This window comes from Ranitomeya imitator, chromosome 1, assembly GCF_032444005.1.
Source record: "Ranitomeya imitator isolate aRanImi1 chromosome 1, aRanImi1.pri, whole genome shotgun sequence".
Classification (NCBI taxonomy): Eukaryota; Metazoa; Chordata; class Amphibia; order Anura; family Dendrobatidae; genus Ranitomeya; species Ranitomeya imitator.
This window is the reverse complement of record NC_091282.1, coordinates 970,580,652-970,605,568: the sequence shown is the minus strand read 5'-3', so window position 1 is coordinate 970,605,568 and position 24,917 is coordinate 970,580,652. Positions and strand designations below refer to the sequence as shown.

Sequence of the window (24,917 nt, the reverse complement as noted above, 5' to 3'; positions counted from 1 at the left end):
TGTTGGCTCTGTGATCTCAACCTACTATCTTAGCAATCGCAAGTTCTGTATCCCTCTATAAGACTTTTAACTGACTCTGAAAAGTCAAAAATTATTAAATCTCTTTTTTGTGGCCAATTTTGACTGCGATAAACAAGTTGCTTGATAATTCTATAAAGATGATTTTGATAATTCTACACACTTTGACAAAGGGTGTTGATATCCTTAGGTCACACTCTCCCTCATTACACAAATGCACATCACCTGATTTGCTTCATCCAATAAGCATTCAAGTTTATACAGCTTGGAGTGAGAAAATATGGATAAAAATGATAATATGGTCAAAATACTCACCTAATAATTGTGCTCATTGTAAAAGGAGATTGTTTAAAATGAATTGAACAGTTTCAAAACTTTCTGCATCAAAATCCACAGCATTTGAATTCACTCCTAAAGTCGTTTTGAGGAGTGTCCTACAGCATGTGGTCCGCCGTTAGGGTATAAATCTGTGATTTGTTTATTAATGTGTTTTTATTCTCCCATTAAGTTTGTTATACAAAGGTATTCGACAAATAAATATAATGGATTTTCTGTTTCAGGAAGAAGTCCTTTCTATTTTCAGCATTGTATGCTGCCTTTATATTTGGTGGACGGCACCTAATGAAACAACGAGAAAAGTTTGAGCTAAGGAAACCCCTTGTTTTGTGGTCCCTCGGCCTTGCAGTTTTTAGGTATGTATTTACATATAAGAACTTTTGGTATCTGTATATATGATACATTTAATAAGTCTGTATATTACATCACTGATGTACCGACCACTGGGGTTTTATTGTTTATATGTGGGGTGGCATGGTTTTCATTAATAGCCGCAGATATACAGTGTAATAAAATGTTGACTTTATATGAGGGTGTCATACAAATAATAAGTATGATTGTTACATTTGTGTAATGAACATATTGAATTATTATTCATATTTCATACGAAAAGGTCTCCGGCCACTATAGAATAAGTTATGGCTTGTAAAAACAAAAATATTAAAATGAGCAAGATTGTGGTTTTCATGTTTGAATATTGTTACAGCTATTATCATGAAGTGATTGGATCTTACAAATGACATAATTAGTGTGCTGTAAATGGATAGGGTTGGCACTCCTTAAAAAGAGTTTAGTACTCAGAAGAAATTTTTAATAGATGATGGTCCACCTTTGGCACAGAAGATGAGACAATAGATGGATATCAGAAGTTTTATTGAAGAATTCACAGACCATATAGAAATACAGACAAAATGATCTAACCTTTCGGCCTATGGCCTTTATCAAGGATATCTATAGGTGAGTCTGTCGGGATGTCCATCAAGGAGACTCCATATTGCACCTTGATGGACATCCCATGTGCTGATGGACTCACCGACAGGTACCTTTGATAAAGGCCGTAGGCCGAATCGCTGAATCATTTTGTCTTTTTTTTATGGTCAGTGAATTCATAAATAAATCTTCTGATATCCATCTATTGTCTCATCTTCTCTGTCGAAGGTCATCCATTATCTGTAATGAGTGTGCTGGCGCTATTATGTGGCCAATGCTGCTATATGGGCGCTGAAGTATGGCTGCATCCGTCACTATAAACACAGTGATTTGGAACAATTCAGAGTATCACTGGTAGCTCTGTGTCTGGGCACCCAAAAAATTGCTTTGTTGTGTAGGAATTGTGCAAGATAATATAGGTTGAAACTAATTATAAACATTTGCTATGGTATGTGCAGCCATATGTAGATATAACTAAGGCTGTTTAATGGGAGCTAGCTATTATAATTCTCCTAAATGACAGCTATTGCACATAAAAAAACTTTATTTTTTTTTAAGTACGGTATTTTTAAATTAACTAGTCATCATTGACTATTAGACTTATAGAACGCCTGTCTTGTTGAAAATAGTATCTGCAGGCAGGATGTTATAGAGCAGAAGGCACTGATTAGATTGATGCACATGTTTTGTAGAAAATTTTCATTAAAACTTAATTGTAATCCCTGTTTGTATATATAAGTCCAATGGACGGTCCCATCCAGTAATTGAAAGAATTCCCTGTATGACTGAATGCAGACAAAGTTGTCAATCGCTGAGTAGAACCGCACACTGGACTCGTATGCATACAAACACCAGACTCTTTCATTGAGTAAAACACAAGTTATGAAGAATCTGCTCCTTAAATCAAAGTTCATGTACAATGTGACAGTGCCGTGAAAAAGTGCTCATATTCCGTGAACTTTTCCACATTTTTCATGTTACAACCACAAACTTAAATGTATTTTATTGGGATTTTATGTGATATATATTCATACTAAGTAGCAAGAAGATGTGCAAAGCTGGTAGAGGCATGCCCTAAACGACTTAGCGCAGCAATTGCAGCAAAAAGTGGTCCTTCATTGAGCAGCAGATTGGACGCTATGACCCTTCCAACTCTCACATTCTTTGAGACTATGATACAAAAGTATTGATTATGGGGGGCTGAATTCATGTCATAATTTTCAGACTTTTATTTTTAAAATAACTAGAAAACCATATATTATTTTCTTTGCACTTCACAAGTAATTGCTACTTTGTGGTGATATATCACATAAAATCCCAATAAAATACATTTAAAGGGAACCTGTCACCCCCACAGGGCTTATTAAAGTAAAAGAGCCACCTTCAGCAGCACTAAGGCTGCATTCTGTGAAGGTGGCTCTTATGTTTATTATCACTACAAACACATTCCACTAGGGAATAAACGATGTACCAGTCCAATGCAATTTAAATATTGTCTTTATTATGAAAACCATTAAAAAGATTGACAAGTGTATGTCAGATGACAACCATGAAGAAATAAACCTTCAGGCACAATACCCCCCATACCTCCCACCTAATATCCAATTACCTATCAATGTATCAATAGTTATAGCCAGGGTACATTCCCTTTAAAACTGCTTTGCACCACTGTGTCACGTATCTCTAACTTATGACTATTAACTGGGTCCCATCTCAAACAGAGACATCATTCCATATATATATATATACAGCGGTACTTACTATAAAGTGCAGAGTGCGCAGCAAGTGGTAGAGGATCAGGGGAGTGTGTGCCCTAGGAACGCTGAAATAATGAGTTTTATAAATTTCTCGTCATACCTTTGAGTCAGGAGGTATGTTTTCTTCCCTTGACTCAACCGCCTCGAAGCCATCCATCATCTCCTTCTGGCCTCCGGGCGCCACCTCCTCTCTTTCTCGTGACGTCACCGGCTCTTGCGCTCTGCAATCGGTTCTCAGGCTTGCGCTGTGCACGCTGCCCGGGAACATACATCAGGTGATGTAAGGATATCCCGCCCCGCAGTGTGTTATGATGTATTCACACTGCGGGGCTGGGAATCTGGCGCCTACGCAGTGACGATCTCTGGAGGAAAGAGGCGGAGGGAGATGGGGTCAGGCGCAGAAATCCTCACTGCGCATGCGCCAGATTCCCAGCCCCGCAGTGTGAATACATCATAACACAATGCGGGGCGGGATCTGTGGCCTCTGCTACATGCAGGCGAGATATCCGTACATCACCTGATGTAAGTTCCTGGGCAGCGCGCATGGTGTATGCCCAGGAACTGATTGCAGAGCCCAGGTGACGTCACGAGAAGGAGAGGAGGCGGCGCCCGGAGGCCAGAAGGGGATGATGGACGGCTGCGAGGCAGTTGAGTCAGGGGGAGAAAACATACCTCCCTGACTCAATAGAAGTATGGCGGGAAATTTATGAAACTCATTATTTCAGCGTTCCTAGGGATAATAAATATAAAAGCCACCTTCACAGAATGCAGCTTTAGTGCTGCTGAAGGTGGCTCTTTTATAGGCCCTGGGAGGGGGGGGAGTTGAAAGGTTCCCTTTAAGTTTGTGGGAGTAATATAAAAACAAAATGTGGAAACATTCACAGGGTATGAATCTTTTTTCAAGGCACTGTAAGTGAAAGCAAGCTATGCTCTGAATTGGATGTATAGGTTGATTATCATAGTCACGGCTGCTGGAACACTCATAGTAACTATTACAATGAACCAGAAGGCCCTATTTGCACTTTGTGCTCAGGCTAATAGAGGTTCTGAGTGGAGTTTGACCTAACTGGTCAAGGATTTAAAGGAATTGTTCACTTTCCGAAAATCTTGGTCTCCAGGCACATTTTGTTATTTAAAAAAATACGCTTTACTCATCATCCACAGGTCCATCGTTACAGTGGCATGTAAAAGTTTGGGCACCCCTGGACAAAATTACTGTTATTGTGAACAGTAAGGCAAGTTGAAGATGAAATAATTTCTAAAAGGCCTAAAGTAAAGGTTGACATGTTTCTTTGTATTGAAGGCACAAAGGGAAAAAAATATTTTCATCTTTTAGAATGTAAAAATTACAAAAAGAAAATGGGCCGATGCAAAAGTTTAGGCACCCTACATGATTAGTACCTGGTGGACTGGGCTGTGGAGTCAGAATCAGTGTCCATTTTGGTGAAGTCAGTATAATAAACACTGACTCTGACTCCTAAAATATATAATAAATAGGGTACAGTAGTACAATGCAGGATGTAGTATAAGTGTTTTCATAAGAATTTGGGAAAGTTATGAAATGTCTTTATAAATGTCTGTTCTGTTCCTGATCTAAGGATCTCGGCTTTTAGCTGAGTTGAATCTGTGCTGCACTTTCTGTACATGAGGCAGTGCTGTAGATTTGGAATCGTAGAGTTGGAGTCAGGGAAACTGTGGAGTCAGAGGTTTGGCTTACCGAGGATCACCCATTTTTGAAAGTATCACAGCTTGCAAACCCTTTTTGTAGACAGCCAAGGGTCTATCAATTCTTGTTTAAGGGGTTTTCATTTATACTTCCTTGGAAAATTCTTCCAGTTCTGTGACGTTCCTAGGTCATCAAAATAGCGTGCACTACTATTTTGAGGTCTAGCCACAGATTTTCAATTACCGTATTTTTCGCTTTATAAGACACACCTGAATATAAGACGCACCCCCAAATTTGGTGAAGAAAAAAAGAAAAAAAATTTTTTTATGTTAAATGGGGGTCTGTCTTATAATTCCAGTGTCCGTCTTACAAATCATATGTCCTTCATCCTGGTATCTATATAACCCCCATCCTTGTGCTGGCACATGCCCCCCTGTGCTGCTGTCAGTCACATGCCCCCCTGGTCACTATATGCCCCCCTGTGCTGCTGGCAGACACATGCCCCCCCCTGGATCACTATATGCCCCCTTGTGCTGGCAGGCACATGTCCCCCTGGTCACAATATGTCCCCTTGTGCTGCTGGCAGGGACATGCCCCCCTGTGCTTCTGACAGACACATGCCCCCCTGGTTCACTATATGCCCCCTTGTGCTGCTGGCAGGCACATGCCCTCTTGGGTCACTGCCCCCCTGTGCTGACAGGGACATGCCCCCCTGTGCTGCTGGCAGGTACATCCCCCCCCCGGTCACAATATGCCCCTGTGCTGCTGACAGGTACAGCCCCCCGGTCACTATAACACATGCCCCCCCCCCCCGTGCTGCTAGCAGACTTATGCCCCCCTCCTGTGCTGCTAGCAGACACATGCTCCCCCTGCTCTGCTGGCAGACACATGCCCCTCCTGTGCTGATGGCAAACACAGCCCCCCCCCCCCCCCCGTGCTGCTGTCAGACACATGCCCCCCCGTGCTGCTGGCAGACACATGCCCCCTTGTACTGCTTGCAGACTCATGCCCCCCCCTGTGCTGCTGGCAGACACATGCCCCCCCTGTGCTGTTAGCAGACACATGCCCCCCCTGTGCTACTGGCAGGCACATGCCCCCCCCTGTACTGCTGGCAGACACATCCCCCCTGTGCTACTGGCAGACTCATGCCCCCCTGTACTGCTGGCAGACACATGCCCCAACCCTGTGCTACTGGCAGGCACATGCCCCCCTGTACTGCTGGAAGACACATGCCCCCCTGTACTGCTGGCAGACTCATGCCCCCCCCCCTGTGCTACTGGCAGACACATGCCCCCACTGTGCTACTGGCAGGCACATGCCCCCCCTGTACTTCTGGCAGACACATCCCCCCCCCCCCGTGCTACTGGAAGACACATCCCCCCTGTGCTACTGGCAGGCACATGCCCCTCCCTGTACTTCTGGCAGACACATCCCCCCCTGTGCTACTGGCAGACACACACCCCCCTGTGCTACTGGCAGACTCATGCCCCCCCTGTACTGCTGGCAGACACATGCCCCAACCCTGTGCTACTGGCAGGCACATGCCCCCCTGTACTGCTGGCAGACTCATGCCCCCCTGTGCTACTGGCAAACACATGCCCCCCCCCCTGTGCTGCTGGCAGACACATCCCCCCCTTTGCTGCTGGCAGACAAATGATAAAATAACAAATACTTAACTCACCTTCAGATGATGGCTCCATGCTCACAGCTCCTCGGTTGCTTCCTGTTTCCCAGGCATCAGATCATGTGACCTGGGCACACAGTGATATGCCCCTCTGTACTGGCAGGCATATGCCCCCCAGTCACAATATGCCCCCCTGTGCTGACAGGGACATGCCCCCTGTGCTGCTGACAGGTACAGCCCCCCGGTCACTATATGCCTCCTGTGCTGCTGGCAGACACATGCCCCCCCCCCCGTGCTGCTATGTTGCTAGCAGACTTATGCCCCCCTCCTGTGCTGCTAGCAGACACATGCTCCCCCTGTTCTGCTGGCAGACACATGCCCCTCCTGTGCTGCTGGCAAACAGAGCCCCCCCCCCCCCCCCCCGTGCTGCTGTCAGACACATGCCCCCCTGTGCTGCTGGCAAACACATGCCCCACTGTGCTGCTAGCAGACACATGCCCCCCTGTGCTACTGGCAGGCACATGCCCCCCCCTGTACTGCTGGCAGACACATCCCCCCCCGTGCTACTGGCAGACTCATGCCCCCCTGTACTGCTGGCAGACACATGCCCCAACCCTGTGCTACTGGCAGGCACATGCCCCCCTGTACTGCTGGAAGACTCATGCCCCCCATGTGCTACTGGCAGACACATCCCCCCCCCCCCCGTGCTACTGGCAGGCACATGCCCCCCCTGTACTTCTGGCAGACACATCCCCCCTGTGCTACTGGCAGACTCATGCCCCCCCCTGTACTGCTGGCAGACACATGCCCCAACCCTGTGCTACTGGCAGGCACATGCCCCCCCCTGTACTTCTGGCAGACACATCCCCCCCTTTGTGCTACTGGCAGACACATCCCCCCCTGTACCTCTGGCAGACACATCCCCCCCTGTGCTACTGGCAGACTCATGCCTCCCCTGTACTGCTGGCAGACACATGCCCCAACCCTGTGCTACTGGCAGGCACATGCCCCCCCCTGTACTTCTGGCAGACACTTCCCCCCCCTTTGTGCTACTGGCAGACACATCCCCCCCTGTACTTCTGGCAGACACATCCCCCCCTGTGCTACTGGCAGACACATCCCCCCTGTACTTCTGGCAGACACATCCCCCCTGTACTGCTGGCAGACACATGCCCCAACCCTGTGCTACTGGCAGACTCATGCCCCCCCCCTGTACTGCTGGCAGACTCATGCCCCCCCCCTGTACTGCTGGCAGACTCATGCCCCCCCCCTGTGCTACTGGCAGACACATGCCCCCCCCTGTGCTGCTGGCAGACACATCCCCCCCCCCCTTTGCTGCTGGCAGACACATGATAAAATAACAAACACTTAACTCACCTTCAGATGATGGCTCAATGCTCACAGCTCCTCGGTTGCTTCCTGTTTCCCAGGCATCAGATCATGTGACCTGGGCACACAGTGATGTTATCACTCTGCTGTGCCGTCACATGATCGGATGTCAGCACAGACACAGGAAGCAACCGAGGAGCTGTCAGCACGGAGCCATCATCTGAAGGTGAGTTAAGTGTTTGTTATTTCATCATGTGCCTGCCAGTAGCACAGGGGGGGGGGGCATATAAGAGTGACTGGGGGGCCATATCCATGATGGGAAGGGGGGGAGATGCAGGCACAGGTAATATTCGCTGCTCCCCTGTGAAGCTTCAGCACTGAGGTGATGGACAGCAGGTGCAGTGAATATTACATGAGGCTAATGAGCGGGAGCACAGGACCTCCTGCTGTCTCTGCAGCCTGCATCCAGCCCACTCCAGCCCCCTGACACCTCTCCAGAGCTGCTCCCCCTCCTCTACAGCACAGCATACAGATTCGGATTATAAAACGCACCCCCACATTCCCCCAAAATTTGGAGGAACAAAAGTGCGTCATATAATCCGAAAAATATGGTAATTTTCCCCAATAAATTTCGAGGTTCAATTAGAATTGGTATTTAAACAGTCCTCCTCATCATGCTGTTCACATTTTTGCATCATGCGACCAAGACGACACCTAACAATTGATCAACAGTACCTCGCCATTGTGAGGCTTCAATCGGGATGTTCTCAGAAGGAAATGGCCACGGAGCCAGAGTGTGACAGTGTCATCAACAGGTTGCAACAGAGATGCAGAAACTGGAAGAGTCACAGAAAGGCAGAGAAGTGGACGTCCTTTGGTCACATCCCACACCGATGACCACTTCATTGTGAACAATGCCCTTTGGAACCGGATGATGAAAACCACACAACTCCAAGCACATTTAAATATGCAAAGGAATAGGACTAGAACTCAACATTGGCTTGCTCGTTAGCCTTGCAATATGACTGAGGATAAAAGCCAAACCAGAATCTCAATTTGCAGATATGGTGTTTCGGGGTGTTGCCCCTCTTCAGTGCAAGATATGAAACCTGATTTGGCTGTATGAGAGAACTCTACTAGGGTAGCGTTCTAGTCCTTTTCCGCTCTAAAGAGACAATTTGCATATTTAAATTCCCAGAGGAGCAGTCTCCTCACTCCGACATGCCAGGCTTGGCTTGTTACTCTCCACAAAGAGAAAAGTTAACACTTTCTGTAATGTTAAAACTTTTATAAAATATGTTACAAAGAAAATATATACTTACCAGTCGCTGTCTTCTGCCATTTCCAGCTCTGTTGTGGTCCCTCTCCTGCATTATGTGTCCGCATTCTCTTTCTTGCCTGCTCACACCACAGATGTCCTTCCTAATAGAACAAAGCTCTTAGACTTAGGAGTCTCATAGACTAACATTGAGAAAGTGACTTCCAGTCCGCTCAGAAGATGCTGTGTGAACCGGCCGGTCACAACTGAAGTCACGTGATGTAGGAGAGAACTGGAGCAGCGCTGGAAACTGCAAGTAATACGGTATAATGCATATAGTGTACGTGTATTACTGGTAGCCAACATATGGTGTAATAAAGAACAGGGAAAAAGCGGTGAAGTTGAAATTCTATGGCCGGGGCTTCTTTCAAAATGATATTGTGCCTTGTCACAGTGCAAAACTAGTTAAGGAATAGTTTGAGAAACATAACAAAAAGTTCAAGGTATTGACTTGACCTCTGAATTCTAAAGATTTCAATCCAAACTCAGCATAAAAATAAGATGCTTATGAGTGAAATTATGTCTTCCACTTCTTTTATTTTAGATACTTTTTTTTTTTTTTGGTGGGGGAATTCTCATGAGATATCTAAACAACTTAAAAAAAAATTACATTTTTTTTTAAATCATCCCATCTACACAGTAAAATAAATAATATTTATACTTGAGCATCATTTAGTTTCACATATTAAAGCTATGTTCATGTTACCAATTGATGCCGGTTTGTTAACACACTATGATAATGTTAGACAACTTTTCAATGTGTGGATGAGCAGGCCATATGATGAATCTTGGTATGAATATGAAAGTCAGCCAAAGTAATTTGGTTCGTAATATTGAAAGCATATTTTGACCGAAATGTTTAAATACAGTGTATCCTATCTCAATGTCTTTTACATGCTGTTTGTGTAGAGCTTTGTTTCATGTACAAGACTTTTGTAAGTCAGGAGCCACTGAAATATTGTAAAAAAAAAAAATCAAGTTTGTTTGATCTTCTCATTGTAATTTTCTGGTTTCGTTAATGATGTTCTTAGAGATATTCATTTTTCAAGACGTGAGGAACATGAAAGATGTGGAATTTAATACCTTTTGCCTACTAGTATTAGTTTTTTGGATGCAAGGGCTTGAATAAATATTTCATCTAAATATATTAATCCCTTGTTTTTTCCCTTTAGTATATTTGGTGCTGTCCGGACAGGTGCTTATATGTTGTACATTTTGATGACCAAAGGACTTAAACAGTCAGTTTGTGACCAGAGTTTCTATTATGGACCAGTCAGCAAATTCTGGGCCTACGCATTTGTACTTAGCAAAGCTCCAGAGTTGGGTGAGAAACTTTCATTCTTTATTCTTAAGAAATAACTGTGGGTTAATTTTTGCGGGAAGGCTCTGTGCAATGTTTTTACTTGTTCCCTTGTTCATTATTGCTTGTGATCTGAGAAAAAATAGCACACTGATCTGCATTAAGAGTCTTCATGGGGGTTTCTTCCCTTTTGACCTTTAGAATAGTACCACATAAAACCATGACAGACTTCATAAGTCAGTGGTAAAATTGAGCAAAAAGATTTGCAGAACCATGATCTGATGTCCAGGTTGGTAGTACAGGGTAAAAGGACAGGGCAGTGCCAACTTCCTTGGGCAGTTCTCAAATGCCAGCATTCTGGACACCCTTTGTTATTACTATACCTTGCAACATCATAAGGCCTAGTCACCAAGGATCTAGTGATCACAGGCGACACCCTTATTGCCAACACTCAAGTTCTGGCTGAGGAGGTATTTTTATATACAAATACATTTATAGGGAATCTAAACCCAGGTTTTTGCCCCAAGTCTAAGAGCAGAATAATGTGGAGACAGAGACCCTGATTTCAGCAATGTGTCATTTTTTGGACTGCTTCCTGTAGTTTTGATTTTTGATTAAATTAATTTTTTATGAACAGGAGATTAATGATGGCTGAACAACTGGATGTTTGGGTCTGGTGGCTTCTGCCGAATATTTAAAAAAAAGTTTGGTTCAGGTACCAGAATAGTATCCAAAACTTAAAGGGAACCTGTCACCCCGTTTTTTGAGATTGAGATATAAATACTGTTAAATAGGGCCTGCGCTGTGCGTTACTATAGTGTATTTTGTGTACCCTGATTCCCCACCTACGCTGCGCAATACATTACCAAAGTCGCCGTTTTCGCCTGTCAATCAGGCTGGTCAGGTCGGGTGGGCGTGTTCACAGCGCTGTTTCTTCCTCAGCTTTACGTTGGTGGCGTAGTAGTGTCCGCACGTTGAGGTGACTAATCCACTGTGGGCACGTGAACAAGGAGCGCGCGGTCTGCGCTATCACCCCCTGTCATCGGTGGGGGTGGCCATCTTCCTGGGGCCGCGCGTGCGCAGATGTAGTGCTCTGCTGCACGGGGCTTCAGGAAAATGGCCGCGGTATGCCGCGCGTGCGCACAAGAGATCGCGGCGGCCATTTTCCCAAAGCCGAGTTTGCATCTCGGCTTTGGGAAAATGGCCGCCGCGATCTCTTGTGCGCACGCGCGGCATTCCGCGGCCATTTTCCTGAAGCCCCGTGCAGCAGAGCACTACATCTGCGCACGCGCGGCCCCAGGAAGATGGCCGCCCCCACCGATGTCGGGGTGATAGCGCAGATCGCGCGCTCCTTGTTCACGTGCCCACAGTGGATTAGTCACCTCAATGTGCGGACACCACTACGCCACCAACGTAAAGCTGAGGAAGAAACAGCGCTGTGAACACGCCCACCCGACCTGACCAGCCTGATTGACAGGCGAAAACGGCGACTTTGGTAATGTATTGCGCAGCGTAGGTGGGGAATCAGGGTACACAAAATACACTATAGTAACGCACAGCGCAGGCCCTATTTAACAGTATTTATATCTCAATCTCAAAAAACGGGGTGACAGGTTCCCTTGAACCCGGAATCCATTCAGATGAATGGGGGGACTGAACATCAGTTGTTTGCCACGCTGTCATCTGCATGACAGCTCAATAAACACTGCCTCTGATCGGCGGTAAGATCAATGCCGCCGGTCAGAGCGCTGCGGTTCCCACAGCGTGAATCAGTAACTGTGACCGGCGGTAAAAAGTTTACTTCAATTCACAGGCGTCAGCTGATGAGAGCACTACTCCCATCAGCCTATATCTGCTGTTGCTGTTAACAGAGAGAGCAGGCACAGCTGATGAGAGTATTAATTAGCGGGCGCCTGCGCTATAAATAAATTTAAAAAAATAATGACATAGGGTCTATTTTTGATAACCAGCATGGCAAAACTAACAGCTGCAGGCTGCAGTCCTCAGCTGTCAGCTTTATCGTGGCAGATTATCAAGAATAGACGGATCCTCATGCCGTTTTTCTAAATTATTTAAATAAATAAATAATTTAAAAAAAATGGTGTGAGAGCCCCAATTTTTGTCAACCAGCCAATCTAAAGCAGAAATGGATACTGCCTTCCCCAACCTAAAAATAGCAGCCCGCAGCCATCCCATCAAAGGCGCATCTATTAGATGCACCAGTTCTGGGCTTTGCCCGGCACTTGCTCTGCGGCATTGGCAAGTAGGTTAATATTTGTGGAGTTGATGTCACCTTTGTATTGTCAGATGACAGCAAGCCCACAGGTTAGTAATTGAGAAGCGCCTATAAGAAGCCTATCCATTACTAACCCCATGGTCATATTGTAAATAAAAAACACCCAGAAAAAAAGTACCGTACTTTATTTAAAATAAAAATCCACATTCTGTTTTACAAATTTATTTAAAAATAACAAATAAAGTTATACTCACCTTACGCCCATTTCACTAAAGCCCTTGTCCCCTGTAAAAAAAGAAAAATAATAAACAACCATATCCCTCACCTGTCTGAAGTGACGATGTCCAACACCGTAATCCATGTCTGCAATATGTGGTTTACAACCTGGACCGTGCCATGATGCGACCATCTAGGCTGAAACCCACGGCAGAGTGAGGTGCTGCTTGTGCAGCCTCAGTAGCTAGTGGTGACATCATAGAGTTTACCACTGGTCATTGAAGCTGCGTTCACACACTTTTCTGTGAGTAGCAACTCTGGTAAACTCAAGGAGATCATCGTGAGATTCTGACGGTGCTTGCAGTGATCTTATTGAGGTCACTGCAGTTCACCATCCTGGCTCACAGCAAAATGTGGGAACGCAGCCTCAGTGACCTGTAGTAACCTCAATGACTTCACCGCTAGTCACTAAGGCTCATGGCACTGTCCAGGTTGTAAACCACATATCGCAGACATGGGTTATGTGGAATATGGCGTGGGATATCTTAACTTCAGACAACTGAGGGATATGGTTGTTCATTATTTTTCTTTTTTTTACAGGGAACAAGAGCTTCAATGGATTGGGCGTAAAGTGAGTATTTTGGTTTTTTATTTTCTTTTTTTTACAGGAGACAATTACTTTAATGGAATGGGCATAAGATGATTATAACTTTGTTATTTTTAAATAAATTTGTAAAACAGGGTGTGGATTTTTATTTCAATAAAGGACTTTCTTCTGGGTGTTTTTTATTTACAATTTGACTATGGGGTTAGTAATGGATAGGCATCTTATTGACGCTTCTCCATTACTAATTTATGGGCTTGATGTCACCTGACAATACAAAGGTGACATCAACCCCACAAATATTACCGCACTTGCCATCGAAACAGGGCAAGTGAGAAAGCCAGGCAAAGCACCAGAATTAGCTCATGTAATAGATGTGCCATTTCTGGAGATGCTGCGGGCTGCTATTTTTAGGCTGGGAGGGGCCAATACCCATGGCCTCTTACCAGCGTTAGAGAGTACCAGCCCCAGCTGTGTGCTTTAGCTTTGGTGGTCAAAAAGTGTGGGGGATTTTTTAAATTAATTTTTTTTAAAACGGCATTGTGACCCCTCTGTTCTTGATAACCAGCCATGATAAAGCTGACAGCTGAGGGTTGCAGCCCACAGCTGTCAGTTTTGCCATGTTGGTTATCAAAAGTAGAACAGGAGCCACGTCATTTGTTAAATTATTATTTATTTATAGCACATACTTACAACAACGGTGCCTGCTCTTGTTCTTAGTACTCTCATCAGCCAACACCTCTGTGACCGTCCGTAAACTTTTTACCGCTGGTCACAGCTGATGGGAACCATAGCTCTCTGACTGGTGGTAATCATCTTACTGTCGATCCGAGCAGCCGGTGTTTCTCGCTCTGTCATGCTGATGACTGTGTGGGAAACATACCTGAACTGTAACACAGACTTCCTGGAGAAGTCCGTGTTTGGGGTTCGTGCCGAACAGTAGGTGTTCAGTATGGACCCCAAACTTTATTGTTCAAGTGAGAATCTTCTATAGTGATGGGCGAACCCGAAGACTAGTAACCTGCTGCCATGCAGTCCTCCATATTCATGAGTACCCTGGCCCCACCAATGATTGGCAGCTGTCTGCCTATGCACAGTGTATAAAGAAAGCTGCCAATCAGTAGTGTGGCTGGGGTTATACAGAGCTCAGTGTTCAGTGAGGTAGTAGATCTGCAGCAGATATTACAGCGATTTTTATAAAAATTGCAGCAAACGGCCCAGTAAGTGATACATTACTAGAATCAGCGCCTCTTCTCATACATAATGCTGGTCTATGATGGGTTTGCAAATCCTGGTGACAAATTCCCTTTAAATGTATATGGTCTCCCATTAATTTGAATGGGTTCCATGTAATTCACTGCTGGCCTAAGTTTGCAAGAGTGAGATTTAGTTTTTGGAAACTCCCTGCTCCAGGTGGAAATTCTGATCCCTTTCACAATAACATTAATGTGTATAAGATATTGAGAAATGTTATGCATTCACTATGGGGAATATCCACAATCTAAATTGATCAGCTCTACAGATTTGAAATGCACAGCATGTCAATTTATGCTGCAAATGCGACAGCGGATTTAACCCTTTCCAATGCAAATGTTGTATTTACCGCTGTGTATTTAATTGCGTCACCCAGCCAGAACTTCACAACCGCCTATAAAGCAGTATTCTAAAAGAAAACCTTTAACTCAAGACCTCTCAGCTCTCGCTCTCACTTCCATAGAGTTATAAGAAGTGGCAGTGCATATGCTGAACTGACAGGTGATAAGTGTTTTCTGCTGGAATACTCCTTTAGGTATTCTTGTGTGAAATGAACTGCGTCCCAGCTTGGTCAGGATTTCTTTAATATTCAACGGAGTCAGAGGAAAGTTGAAATTGTTGCTTGCATCATAGGTGTTGCCAGTAAATTGGAATGCATAAGACTTTTAGTAATTGAATGCTTACTTCTGACTGTATAGCCGGTTGATAACATTCACTACGTCTAGTATCCTGGGGCTATGAGTAAAATCTATATATTTACAAGCACCTCCCTGATAGGCCAGGAAATGTAATAAGCAGCACGTGCATTTCCTATAAAGAGTGCCCATCTTCTAGTAACCAGTCTATTAGGTATATAATATGACTTCACGTGAAAAGACCTCCTGATCTTTCTATTTCACTTCTGCATTTAGGTCAGCGCTGGAGCGTGTGTGAAAAAGCACAGTGTAAACTAATGCATTCCTAATCTACAATGAGCTGATTGATTTCCATTCATTTTCCAATATAGAAATAAATGTTGTATGCCTTTTGACTCGTGCCGTTCCCAAGAATAGAATGACACAAGTACACTTAGAGGTTGTATTATGTCCGTCATAATGCTGACAAATCATAGGCTGCTTTCTTATAAGCTGTAAATGACATAATCTCTGCTTAAGCCTTCAACTGACTGTTATCTACCTCGGATCAGTTCACGGCGATCAATGTCATATGGTTTAATATATACTGTATTATAAGTATTAGAAGAGCGGTATTTATCATTAATGTAATGATTAGGATGCAAGTTACTTATAATTGTTACTGTTTGTATTAGTATGCATCTGTTTTTGAAGCACCATTAATTCCACGGAGCTGAACATGTGAAAAGGGTTTACAAACATGTCATGAACAGCACTACCGCTTCCACCAATGTGTCACAATAACGACTCGCTCCCAACACACCTGCCTTGGATGCTCACTATCTGATCCACTCATCACAATAGGCTGACAATGAGGTAAGTGCACTCCACAGACGGTCACCACGTCTACACCATACCTTACTCTACCGACGTCAACGTCACACCTTACTCTGCCCACGTCTACGCCACACTTTACCCACAACTATGCCACACCTTACTCTGCCCACGTCTACTGCACACCTTACTCTATCCATGTCTACACCACACCTTACTCTTCCCACGTCTACGCCACACCTTGCTCTACCCACATCTACGTCACACCTTACTCTGCCCACTTCTACACCACACCTTTGCCCACGTCTACGCCACACTTTACTCTACCCAGGTCTACACCACACCTTACTCTACCCACATCTTCACCACACCTTACTCTACCAATGTCTATGCCACACCTTACTTTGCCCACGTCTACGACACACCTTACTCTACCCATGTCTACACCACACCTTACTCTACCCATGTCTATGCCACACCTTACTCTTCCTACGTTTACGCCACACCTTACTCTACCCACGTCTACACCACACCTTACTCTTCACGATACTTTACTCTACCCACGCCTATGCCACACCTTACTCTGCCACCTGTTGTCGTTTTGATAAGTCAGCGAGGTCTCTCCACTGGGCAACACACTGGTACACATGCACACTCAACTTTCCCATACACCTGAACGGTTCTCTACCTTGCACTCTTGCTACAACACAACCAAGCTATTTACTCTCCTCGAGATCATGGACACGTTAGAGAAACGGGGGACAAACTTATTACATTTTAAAGTTTACAAAAGATGGAGTAACAAATGGACATACAGGAACAAACAGTATAAAATAAAAGGGATAATATACAGATACATCTTTCAAATTGGATCCATGAAAGCTTCTGGTGGAGGAGAGCGACACAGGAAATTTGGACAGATCTGCAATGTGTGTTTCTTCTTCTGGGATCTGATACAGATATTCCAAAGACCCCTCACTCCTCCTACAGCAGAGATAAAGGTGGACAGCTGATTACATTTGATTCTAATCTAGTTTTTGGCCATATTTCTGCTGATGATCTTATTTCCCCCAGGAACCTCCTAGCGAGACCATTTGGTTGTCTTCTTTCCGAACATCCTATATACATAAATATAGTATATCCACAATATACAGTTAGGTCCATATATATTTGGACAGAGACAACATTTTTCTAATTTTGGTTATAGACATTACCACAATGAATTTTAAACAAAACAATTCAGATGCAGTTGAAGTTGAGACTTTTAGCTTTCATTTAAGGTATCCACATTAAAATTGGATGAAGGGTTTAGGAGTTTCAGCTCCTTAACATGTGCCAACCTGTTTTTAAAGGGACCAAAAGTAATTGGACAATTGGCTCCAAGGCTATTTCATGGACAAGTGTGGGCAATCCCTTCGTTATGTCATTCTCAATTAAGCAGATAAAAGGCCTGGAGTTGATTTGAGGTGTGGTGCTTGTATTTGGAAGGTTTTGCTGTGAAGTAAACATGAGGTCAAAGGAGCTCTCCATGCAGGTGAAACAAGCCTTCCTTAAGCTGCGAAAACAGAAAAAACCCATCTGAGAAATTGCTACAATATTAGGAGTGGCAAAATCTACAGTTTGGTACATCCTGAGAAAGAAAGAAAGCACTGGTAAACTCATCAATGCAAAAAGACCTGGGTGCCTACGGAAGACAACAGTGGTTGATGATTGCAGAATAATCTCCATGGTGAAGAGAAACCCCTTCACAACAGCCAACCAAGTGAACAACACTCTCCAGGAGGTCTGCGTATCAAAATCCATATCTACTATAAAGAGAAGACTGCATGAAAGTAAATACAGAGGGTTCACTGCACGGTGCAAGCCACTCATAAGCATCAAGAATAAAAAGGCTAGACTGGACTTTGCTAAAAAACATCTAAAAAAGCCAGAACAGTTCTGGAAGAACAGTCTTTGGACAGATGAAACCAAGATCAACCTCTACCAGAATAGTGGAAAGAGAAAAGTATGGTGAAGGCGAGGTACAGCTCATGCTCCAAAGCATACCACATCATCTGTAAAACCTGGCGGAGGCAGTGTGATGGCTTGGGCATGCATGACTACCAGTGGCACTGGGTCACTAGTGTTTATTGACGATGTGACACAGGACAGAAGCAGCCGAATGAATTCTGAGGTATTCAGAGCCTTACTGTGTGCTCAGATCCAGCCAAATGCAGCCAAACTGATTGGTCGTTGTTTCATACTACAGATGGACAATGACCCAAAACATAAAGCCAAAGCAACCCAGTAGTTTATTAAAGCAAATAAGTGGAATATTCTTGAATGGCCAAATCAGTCACCTGATCTCAACCAAATTGAGCATGCATTTCACTTGTTAAAGATTAAACTTCAGACAGAAAGGCCCACAAACAAACAGCAACTGAAAACCACTGTAGTGTAGGCCGGGCAGAGCATCAAAAAGGAGGAAACACATGTCCATGAGTTCAAGACTTCAGGCAGTCATTACCAACAAAGGGTTTTCAACCAAGTACTAAAAATGAACATTTTATTTATAATTATTGAATCTGTCCAATTACTTTTGGTCCCTTTAAAAACAGGGGTGGCACATGTTAAGGAGCTGAAACTCCTAAACCCTTCATCCAATTTTAATGTGGATACCCTCAAATGAAAGCTGAAAGTCTGTACTTCAACTGCATCTGAATTGTTTTGTTTAAAATTCATTGTGGTAATGTCTATAACCAAAATTAGAAAAATGTTGTCTCTGTCCAAATATATATGGACCTAACTGTACATATTGAGTTCCTGTGGGTTGCCAGTTAAACACTTTTGCAACTTTACCCAAAGATGCACATGCAGTATGTTCCTCATTCATGGATATATCCCTGGACTGTGTCACATTTGGATTTTGTAGATAAGGCATGGAAAATATTGTTCACCCACTGCCATGTGAGGTCTGTAATATGGAGCTGTAGTGTCAGCCTTAGGGCAGGTATCTTCACCTTGCATTGATTGTGCAACCTCATTACCAAAGGGATGCTACAGTCAATGTTTGCCTTTTTAACAACTGTCAGCTACATGTTAATTAGTCTGTATGCAAAGTCCATGTCTGCTCTTTACCTGTTCACAGGTGGGAGGAAGGCTGCAAGCAGTGATCCAATGCCGCCAGCCTTTGATCTGTATAACTAACTCCATTTATGACAATATTATAAAATATAGTAAACAAACTGACTGGTACAGAGGAGGGAGAGAACTTTGTCACCACAAATTTAATATTTAAAGGTTATTAGGCAACAAGTGCAGTATAAAGCACCCCTCCAGTGTTTTTTATTATTATTATTTCAACACTAGAGTGGTGCTACTAATTTAAGTTCCTGTAATCCCAAAAGGAGGGAAGCATTACAGCCCAAATAATGAAATTTAAAATGTAATTACTACAGCTATTAAAGTAGGAGTCGATAGTAAAGTGTCAGTGCATTACCTATAGATATACGGTAATGTAAAATGCACGGCACTTTATTCTGTTACCATACCATGTATATAGCCTTTATAAAAATTTTGATTATACATTTTTCTGATATAATTATCCTTTACTACTAGGAATTGTCAATAATTTATTCAATGTATACCTACAAAAATACCTACTTATAGGAATTGATTAGGAAATATCTATATTTAATGCACTGGCACTTTATTATGGACTCCAACTTTAATAGCTGGTTACAGATACAATATTTATTTATTCCTGTCTGCATACTTGCACATCATTAGTAGTCATATTGCACTTTATGTTGTTACCATTGACCAGTGGATGTCACTCTAAACTCAGTATATGTGTACTTATGAAAATCCCTGTTTAAAGGAATTATTTCTGTTTGATACCTTCTATACACATGCATGGTGATTGTTAAAGGGAACCTGTCACCCCCCCAGGTGTTTGTAACTAAAAGAGCCATCTTGTCCAGCACTAATGCTGCATTCTGACAAGGTGGCTCTTTTAGTTATTCTCCCTGCACACACTGAAATAAACACTTATAAAATGTGCCTCTCTTACTGATGCCCCTTAAAGAGACTCTGTCACCTGAATTTGGAGGGAACAATCTTCAGCCATAGGGGCGGGGTTTTCGGGTGTTTGATTCACCCTTTCCTTGCATGCTGGCTGCAATATTGGATTGAAGTTCATTCTCTGTCCTCCATAGTACACGCCTGCGCAAGGCAAGATTGCTACTACGGAGGACAGAGAATGAACTTCAAACTGAAAATATGTCTTATATTCTAGGTTCTTCAAAGTAGCCACCTTTTGCTTTGATGACTGCTTTGCACACTCTTGGCATTCTCTTGATGAGCTTCAAGAGGTAGTCACCGGGAATGGTTTTCACTCCACAGGTGTGCCCTATCAGGTTTAATAAGTGGGATTTCTTGCCTTATAAATGGGGTTGGGACTGTTGTGAATTCTGTTGTCAAGCTCCCTCCTGTGGTCGTGAATGGTACTTCGGCTGGTTCTGTCCATGGGCTTCCTCTGGTGGTTGTGAGTGGGGCTGCGGCTTCTGAGTTTCCTTCCACAGGTGATGAGGTTAATTCGTTAGCTGGCTGCTCTATTTAACTCCACTTAGATCTTTGCTCCATGCCACCTGTCAATGTTCCAGTATTGGTCTTGTTCTCTCCTGGATCGTTCTTGTGACCTGTCTTCCCAGCAGAAGCGAAGTTACTGCTTGTTTTTCTCTGGTTTGCTGTTTTTCTGTCCAGCTTGCTATTTTGATTTTTGTCTTGCTTGCTAGATGCTCTGGGACGCAGAGGGAGGGCCTCCGCACCGTGAGTCGGTGTGGAGGGTCTTTTTGCGCCCTCTGCGTGGTCTTTTTGTAGTTTTTTGTGCTGACCGCAAAGTTGCCTTTCCTATCCTCAGTCTGTTCAGTAAGTCGGGCCTCACTTTGCTAAATCTATTTCATCTCTGTGTTTGTAATTTTCATCTTTACTCACAGTCATTATATGTGGGGGGCTGCCTTTTCCTTTGGGGAATTTCTCTGAGGCAAGGTAGGCTTATTTTTCTATCTTCAGGGCTAGCTAGTTTCTTAGGCTGTGACGAGTTGCATAGGGAGCGTTAGGAGCAATCCACGACTATTTCTATTGTGTGTGATAGGATTAGGGATTGCGGTCAGCAGAGTTTCCACGTCTCAGAGCTCGTCCTATATGATTAATAACTATCATGTCATTCCGTGTGCTCTTAACCACCAGGTCCATTATTGTCCTAACCACCAGGTCATAACATGGGACCATCAGTTGTGTTGACCAGAAGTCTGGTGGATACAAAACTGAATAGACTGTTAGTATTTGTATTATGGCAAGAAAAAAGCAGCTAAGTAAAGAAAAACGAGTGGCCAACATTACTTTTAAGAAAAGAAGGTCAGTCAGTCCAAAAATTTGGGAAAACTTTGAAAGTGTCCCCAAGTGCAGTTGCAAAAACCATCAAGCGCTACCAAGAAACTGGCTCACATGAGGACCGCCCCAGGAAAGGAAGACCAAGAGTCACCTCAGCTTCTGAGGATAAGTTTATCCGAGTCACCAGCCTCAGAAATCGCAGGTTAATAGCAGCTCAGATTAGAGACCAGGTCAATGCCACACAGAGTTCTGGCAGCAGACACATCTCTACAACAACTGTTAAAAGGAGACTTTGTGCAGCAGGCCTTCATGGTAAAATAGCTGCTAGGAAACCACTACTAAGGACAGGCAACAAGCAGAAGAGACTTGTTTGGGCTAAAGAACACAAGGAATGGACATTAGACCAGTGGAAATCTGTTCTTTGGTCTGATGAGTCCAAATTTGAGATCTTTGGTTCCAACCACCATGTCTTTGTGCGACGCAGAAAAGGTGAACGGATGGACTCTACATGCCTGGTTCCCACTGTGAAGCATGGAGGAGGAGGTGTGATGATGTGGGGATGCTTTGCTGGTGACACTGTTGGGGATTTATTCAAAATTGAAGGCATACTGAACCAGCATGGCTACCACAGCATCTTGCAGCGGCATGCTATTCCATCTGGTTTGCGTTTTGTTGGACCATCATTTATTTTTCAACAGGACAATGACCCCAAACACACCTCCAGGCTGTGTAAGGGCTATTTGACCAAGAAGGAGAGTGATGGGGTGCTACGCCAGATGACCTGGCCTCCACAGTCACCAGACCTGAACCCAATCGAGATGGTTTGGGGTGAGCTGGACCGCAGAGTGAAGGCAAAAGGGCCAACAAGTGCTAAGCATCTCTGGGAACTCCTTCAAGATTGTTGGAAGACCATTTCCGGTGACTACCTCTTGAAGCTCATCAAGAGAATGCCAAGAGTGTGCAAAGCAGTCATCAAAACAAAAGGTGGCTACTTTGAAGAACCTAGAATATAAGACATATTTTCAGTTGTTTCACACTTTTTTGTTAAGTATATAATTCCACATGTGTTAATTCATAGTTTTGATGCCTTCAGTGTGAATTTACAATTTTCCTAGTCATGAAAATACAGAAAAATCTTTAAGGTGTGTCCAAACTTTTGGTCTGTACTGTGTGTGTGTATATATATATATATATATATATTTTTTTTTTTTTTTGTGATATCTCATGATGGGCATGAGTATTGCATGCTGGAAGTCCACCAGATAATACAGTTGCTGCATGTACCGTAAATACATGAAATGTTATCTTTTCCGTCTGACATCAATAAAAATATGGATTACAGGACATTTTTCTATTTTTTTTTTATTTTATAAGAAAAAAGTTTATTTAGGTAGTAAACCATAAAACTACCAATAGAAATCTGGCATTACCATAACTATTCTGACTTACAGGGCAAAGCTACCAGGTTATTTCTACAACGAAGAACCAAAAACAATCCCAAAAAAGGCAGAATTGCTGTGGGTTCTTTTTTATTAATTTCCTCCCAGTTGGATATTTGTTCCCGATTTTCAGTACAGTAAAATAAATACCGTCACACAAAACTACAAATTATCTTGTAAATAACAAGCCATGGTAGGACTATGTTAATAGAAAAATATAAAAGTTATTGCTCTTAGAAGAGGGGTAGAAAAAAATGAAAAAGTCATCTGGTCCTTAACCCCTTCACCCACCAAGGTGGTTTGCACGTTAATGACCAGGCCAATTTTTGCAATTCTGACCATTGTCACTTACATGTGGTAAAAACTCTGGAATGCTTCAACGGATCCCACTGTTTGAGTTTGTTTTGTTTTTTTGTGACATATTTTAATACATGATAGTGGTAAAATTTATGACTTGCATTTATTTGTGGAAAAAAAAACGGAAATTTGGCAAAAATTTGGAAAATGTTGCAATTTTCAAACTTTGACTTCTTACAGTAGTGTTCAAAATAATAGCAGTGTATTCAAAAACATGAGATAATGACAACATCTTTATACTAGTTTTTATTTCTATGCATAGGAACATTGCACACTGTATACATGTTATGGAAATTTGGTTTGGATAAATCTATCCCTGTGTGTGCTGCGGCTGTTCCCAATAAGACTAAGTATTTTGAGCGCTCAAGAATGAGACTGCACAACATTGTGACAATAACATTCCACCAATACTGATGATTTATTGTACATACATGGATTTATAATACTGATATAATATATACTGATTAATAAACTGATATAAGCCAGACAGATTGTTTGAGGATTTCCAGCAGGAAGCGAAACAGCACCAGATGTATTAAGTGATGATCAGATGTCTCAACTTTGTCCTAGATGCAGAAAGATGCAGAGAGCTACATTTTAGTTGCTTAATCAGCATTCATATGTGCATTAATCACAATGTTCCATATATATTTAGATAACCAATAACAGAGGAGCTAGACAATATGGTAATTAACTAACCACCTCCTTTCTATATGCAAATATAAATCCATGTATGTAAACTCAGTATTGGTGGAATGTTATTGTCACAATGTTGTGCAGTCTCATTCCTTGAGCGCTCAAAATACTCAGTCTTATTGGGAATGGCCACAGCACACACAGGGATAGATTTATCCAAACCAAATTTCCATAACACCCACAGTTTTTTTTAGGCTATGTACACACTTTAGGAAGGGCTGCGGGTTCTCCTGCAGGTTTTCCCGCAGCGGATTTGATAAATCTGCAGGGCAAACCCGCTGCGGTTATCCCTGCAGATTTATTGCGGTTTGTGTTGCGGGTTCCGCTGCGGGTTTAATCCTGCACTTGTTTTACTATTGATGCTGCATATGCAGCATCAATAGTAATATTAAAAATAATGATATACTCACCCTCTGACGTTCCGATCTCCTCGGCGCTGCACGCGGCGGTCCGGTTCCAAAGATACTATGCGAGAAGGACCTTCGTGACGTCACGGTCATGTGACCGCGACGTCACCGCAGGCCGTGCTCGCATAGCAACCCTGAGACCAGACGGCTGCGTGCAGCGCTGAGACTTCAGAGGGTGAGTATATCATTATTTTTTATTTTAATTCTTTTTTTTTTTTTTTACACAAATATGGTTCCCAGGGCCTGGAGGAGAGTCTCCTCTCCTCCACCCCGGGTACCATCCGCACATGATCCACTTACTTCCCGCATGGTGGGCACAGCCCCATGCGGGAAGTAAGCGGATCAATGCATTCCTATGGGTGCAGAATCACTGCGATTCTGCACAAAGAAGTGACATGCTGCGGATTGTAAACCGCTGCGTTCCCGCTCGGTTTTTCCCGCAGCATGTGCACAGCGGTTTGTGATTTCCATAGGGTTTACATGTTACTGTAAACGCAATGGAAACTGCAGCGGACCCGCAGCGGCAAAATCGCCGCGGTTCCGCGGTAAAAACCGCAAAGTGTGAACATGGCCTTAGAATTGCGTCACATCTATGTTGCTTAAAGTCAA

General features: G+C 43.5%; 1 protein-coding gene across 2 annotated transcripts in view; it reads left to right on the top strand.

Annotated features, from left to right (window-relative positions):
* ELOVL6 (ELOVL fatty acid elongase 6) overlaps positions 1-24,917 on the top strand; it is a 191,357-nt gene that overhangs the window by 154,808 nt on the left and 11,632 nt on the right. For both annotated transcript variants that reach the window (XM_069743854.1, XM_069743855.1), the window contains 2 exons: positions 579-710; positions 10,151-10,302. In XM_069743854.1, coding sequence (XP_069599955.1) covers positions 579-710; positions 10,151-10,302 — 284 coding nt within the window. The remainder of the gene's footprint in view (positions 1-578; positions 711-10,150; positions 10,303-24,917) is intronic.